The 5,428-nt window shown below is 39.0% G+C and overlaps 1 protein-coding gene across 1 annotated transcript; it reads left to right on the top strand.

The window, feature by feature from the left end:
• The first annotated feature begins 874 nt into the window (after nucleotides 1–874).
• Nucleotides 875–5,079, top strand: LOC114519500 (putative ankyrin repeat protein RF_0381). The gene is made up of 2 exons (XM_028539641.1): nucleotides 875–3,672; nucleotides 3,937–5,079. The coding sequence occupies exons 1-2, from the start codon at nucleotides 1,759–1,761 to the stop codon at nucleotides 4,786–4,788; spliced, it is 2,766 nt and encodes a 921-aa protein (XP_028395442.1). The 5' UTR covers nucleotides 875–1,758; the 3' UTR covers nucleotides 4,789–5,079.
• The last annotated feature ends 349 nt before the right edge of the window (nucleotides 5,080–5,428 follow it).

Below are 5,428 nucleotides of genomic sequence, written 5' to 3'. Positions count from 1 at the left end.
ACGGCTCTTATTTTCCACGTTACCGTAAAAAAGTCAAACCGAGCTTTCCTTCGTCTTCTGCCTCGGGCGGTGTATCATATAAAATTCTATGTACGGTAGCGCAATTCTTTCGCGTAAATCGGCGGTGTTGGAACTACAAAGCAGTGTTACATCCTTGCACCATTATTAATAAATGTCGAACACATAAAGACCTAACTTTACACAAAATCTTTGCTTATCCGCGATATAATAATTTAACACTCTTTATTTTCTATAATATAGCTTATTGTTATTTTCGCAACTTCCCGATTTGACGTCACACATGACATTAGTTACCGATTTTTCAGGGTCACGGTCAAACGTTAAGACCTGGTCAAACGAGAATGATAGTTGATGAGAGTTGATGAGAGTTGCAACTCTCGCTTGCGTGTGACCGCGAACTCTCATACACTCTTGTACACTCTCATCAACTCTCATCGACTTTGAACTGGTTCAAATTTTGATGAGAGTTGATGAGAGTTTGGGCGCGTTTGATCGGTCATGAGAGTTGATGAGAGTTGCAAAACCACCAGCGGTTTACATTTTTTTGCAAAAAAAAAAGAAATCTTCTGAAAACAACGGGCAGAAAAAAAAAAATAGCAAAACGAAGTGGAGTAATGACGAAATTAATGCGCGCGGTAATCAACTCTCGTTCTCAACTCTCATCAACTCTCATTCTCGTTTGACCGTCGCATCGAGAGTTTGGAAAACTCTCGTGCGAACTCTCGCTTCTCAACTCAACCAGGGCTTTAAAATGGTCAAAATCACCAACTTTGAGGCCCTCAAAGTCAATGCAGATGAAATTTTCGACTTATCAAATATCTTGCAAAAGTTCTTAAAATCGTCTAAACTATCTAAAAAGTCTATTTCCCCAAACATGACATAGGCACTTTAAAGTTCGAGCATTGCAGAGAATTATAAATAACAATAATTATATTTCATTTAATGCTAGGTTCTTAAAGCACAAGTAATCGCGGACTGTAGTAAAATACAAAAGAACAGGTCTGACCGTTTTTAACGTGCAAAGAAAAACGGTCCTTAAAGACCTCAACCTTGCTAGAAACGAATGTAAAAAGTGAGTCTTGTAGTCAGGAACGAAAATCTATTCGTTGTGTGTCTGAAAATCTGATTTCGTTCTAAGCCAATGAACGTGTTTGTTTACATTTTTCCTGTTGACGAATTAAAATGCTGTAATACGACTGACAATTTTAGGTAGAATATTTGCCGTGTTCCCATGCATTTGTACAGAGCCGTCCTTAGAAGTTTAAATAGCGTGTTGCTTCATAAATCTATGACTTTGTTTAGATACAGTTAAAGTAATCGCTGATCAAACAAATCAGTCAGGCATAGGACGAATGAATATACACCTTCTAATTGCATTATTATAATAATTGCACTATTTATTTTTCACTTCCAATGGTGCTTCTTTGCTAAGCTAAGCCACTGACCTATAAAAATGCCTGTAGTGTGTCGTCTGAGCAATCAGCCACAAGTAACGTTTAGCTCAACTGATAGATCTCGTGTGCTTCAGCTATAAAGCCTCTTTCCAAGCGGATAGTAAAATTTTGCTGAAAGTCGAACAACGCCCAATCCTAACGAAACTCACTAGGTTTATTAACCACTGTTCATGTTGTTCACCTTTGAAACAATGGAAAAAATGAAATTCTTAACCGCTCAAGGGCCCCTTCGAAATAAAATTGTGTCGTTTTTACGTTCTTGACGTTTGTAATAGAAATTTCCATGGAGCACGAAGCAAGTGGAAGTACAAGTGTCTGCGAATATGGTTCGAAACATCTTCAAAATTGTGGTGCTGACATAAGTTGCAAAGATGAGTTGGGCAAAACTGCTTTACATCATGCTGTTGATGTTGGTGAAACAGACATTGTCAAATATTTTCTTGAACAATGTGGCGCTCATGTAAATGACAAGGATAAAAGAGGGTGGACAGTGCTGCACTACGCTGTTACTGAAGGTTCGCTTGAAATGGTTATATATCTTGTTGAACATGGAGCTGATGTAAATGCCAAGGATATTTATGGACGGACAGTGCTGCAGGCTGCTGTTAGTGAAAATACGCTAGAAATGGTAAAATATATTGTTGAACATAGCGCCAATGTAAATGGCAAGGATCCTAACGGGTTGACTGTGCTGCGCTCCGCTGTTAGTAAAGGTATATTAGAAATTATAAAATATCTGGTTGAACATGGCGCTGATGTAAATGGAAAGGATTTTCATGAACGGACAGTGCTGCACGCTGCTGTTAGTGAAAGTACGCTAGAAATGGTAAAATATCTTGTTGAACATGGCGCTGATGTAAATGGCGAGGATGCTAAAGGGTGGACTGTGCTGCACTCCGCTGTTAGTAAAGGTATATTAGATATTATAAAATATCTTGTTGAACATGGCGCTGATGTAAATGGAGAGGATATTTATGAACGGACAGTGCTGCAGGCTGCTGTTAGTGAAAGTACGCTAGAAATGGTAAAATATCTTGTTGAACATGGCGCTGATGTAAATGGAGAGGTAATTTATGGACGGACAGTGCTGCAGGCTGCTGTTAGTGAAAGTACGCTAGAAATGGTAAAATATCTTGTTGAACATGGCGCTGATGTAAATGGAGAGGTAATTTATGGACGGACCGTGCTGCAGGCTGCTGTTAGTGAAAGTACGCTTGAAGTGGTAAAATATCTTGTTGAGCATGGCGCTGATGTAAATGGCAAGGATCCTAACGGGTTGACTGTGCTGCACTCTGCTGTTAGTAAAGGTATATTAGAAATTATAAAATATCTTGTTGAACATGGCGCTGATGTAAATGGAAGGGATTTTCGTGAACGGACAGTGCTGCAGGCTGCTGTTAGTGAAAGTACGCTAGAAATGGTAAAATATCTTGTTGAACATGGCGCTGATGTAAATGGAAAGGATATTTATGAACGGACAGTGCTGCAGGCTGCTGTTAGTGAAAGTACGCTAGAAATAGTAAAATATCTTGTTGAACATGGCGCTGATGTAAATGGGAAGCATATTTATGCACGGACAGTGCTGCACGCTGCTGTTAGTGAAGGTACGCTAGAAGTGGTAAAATATCTCGCTGAACATGGCGCTGATATAAATGGAGAGGATATTTATGAACGGACAGTGCTGCAGGCTGCTGTTAGTGAAAGTACGCTAGAAATGGTAAAATATCTGGTTGAACATGGCGCTGATGTAAATGGCAAGGATAAAGTAGGGTGGACAGTGCTTCACTACGCTGTTAGTAAAGGCATATTAAAAATGGTAAAATATCTTGTTGAACATGGCGCTGATGTAAATGGCAAAACTTCTCACGGGCGAACAGTCTTGCAAACTGCTGTCAGTGTCAGTGCATTGGAAATTGTCAAGTATTTAGTTGAACAAGGTGCTGTTATAACTCTTGGCACTAAGATCCTGAAGATGGCTGTTCTGAAAAATTCAGTTGCTTTGTTCAAACTTTTGTTGGAAAAGAACATCGCTGTGTGGAGAGCTGGAACATTTCTTGTTGAAGGAAAGCAAATGAGTGTTGTTGAATGGAGTATTCACCTTGGTCAAGATGAAATTACAACTATCCTCAAAAGGTCCGTAAATCATCGTGAGAAGATTCAGATGTTGAAAACAATGAATTGCAACCGGTTAGAAGAGGTAAATATTTTTTAAACATATATGAAGTTGTTTCAGTGAGTTTAGGCAGTGACCAAGGTTAATATAGGAAGTTTACGATCCACGACGTGGTAGCTTGAAAACGCGCTTTTGGATTCGTACTTGTTTAACCAGGCTCGTGTGATCTGTGAAAACTGTTACAGATTTATTGCCTTAATTTATTTAAACACTCGATAGCTTTTTCTTGCTTCTTTCTTCTCACCACAGAAAATCTGTTGTTTTTTAATTATAATTTTCTCTCCATAGGTTGAAACACCAATGCAGGCTTTTGTCGCAAAGAATGAATTCAAAATTGGCGATGGTGGTTTTTCTTGTGTCTATGTTGGTCTCATGAAGGATGGAAGCGAAGTTGCTGTCAAGAGAATTTTGTTACAAAGTGAAGATACAACAGTCGAGAACGAAAAGGAAATAATGAGTCTTATTGAAGCAAACAACTCTCCATTCATAGTGAACTATCGACATTTTCACCGTGACGATAACTTCATGTATCTTATTGTTGATCTTTGCGAAGAAAACTTGAGGGAACTTGTTCATGCATGCAATATTGAACATCTACAAGAGCAAGGTCCACGAATGATTACGGAAATTCTATCAGGACTTGAATTTCTTCATGGTAAAGGAATATTGCACAGAGATCTAAAACCATCAAACGTCCTGGTTGATATCGAAGGTCGCATGAAATTGGCAGATTTTGGAATAAGCCGCGTTCTAAATGACGATGACACGACAATTGAAACATTTGCTAAAGGTACTCCTGGATGGATGCCACCGGAGGTAATTGAGGCAATAGACAAAGGGGAAAAAGGTCCTTTTAAAAGGAAATCAGATGTTCAGGTCGCGGGTATGATTGCTTTCTTCATCTTGACTAAAGGTGAACATCCTTTTGGATCAAAGATAAATTGGATGCAAAATATTTTGGAGGGAAACTCTGTCAATTTGGAGAAACTTCGTGACAGCGAAGCTCGTAGGTTTGTGTCGTGGTTGATTAATCACAAGATTGATGATAGACCTTATGCTCACGAAGCATTAAGAGATTCTTTCTTCATAGATCCAATGGGATTGTTACAGTTTCGACAGACTTGTCAAAAGAAAGGTTAATTCGTCTTATTGTTGGTAAACGTCGGATCGTACGTCAAGATAAATTATCTGCGAAGTTTGTTTGAATTGATGGATCCTTCCAAGCCCAAGTTTGTCCAGGCGGATTATCAATCTCTACGGTGCATCAAGTTATTTTTAGAACTTTACAACTTTTACAACTCGGTTCCTGGCGTAGACCTATAGTTAGTTCTTATAAACTGGATAGCAATGAAATACACGTGTAAAGTCTCTTAGACACAATTACTAGATTTATGACTTTTTAATATTGTAATCTGTATTTAGATAATTAAAACTCGGGGCTTATATAAAAAGCCTTCATAACCATAAGTCTCTGAATAGTCTCTAGCGTTACAAAAGTTAGACAGAATTAGTTGAACTATATATGCCACGTTAGAGCAACCCAGGTTCGAACGCCGCCCAAACTCGTCTTTTGCAGGACAAACTATATCTATATACAAACCAGCAATAGCGTAGAGAAGGGAGAAGGGGTGGTAATCACCCTGGGACACGGGCAAAGAAGACGCCCTGGCTCGTTTTCTCACGGTTCAGAGCGCAAATGAAATGAGTAAAAAAATTAAGAAGCCACACGTTCACTTTACGCGTACGATGGAACAGCTTATGAATGAGACTTAAAAGAGTC

Source organism: Dendronephthya gigantea, unplaced genomic scaffold (assembly GCF_004324835.1).
Source record: "Dendronephthya gigantea isolate DGI-Jeju-01 unplaced genomic scaffold, DenGig_1.0 000013F, whole genome shotgun sequence".
In the NCBI taxonomy this organism is placed as follows: Eukaryota; Metazoa; Cnidaria; class Anthozoa; order Malacalcyonacea; family Nephtheidae; genus Dendronephthya; species Dendronephthya gigantea.
The sequence above is the reverse complement of the archived record's forward strand: the minus strand, read 5'-3'. Positions and strand labels throughout refer to the sequence as shown.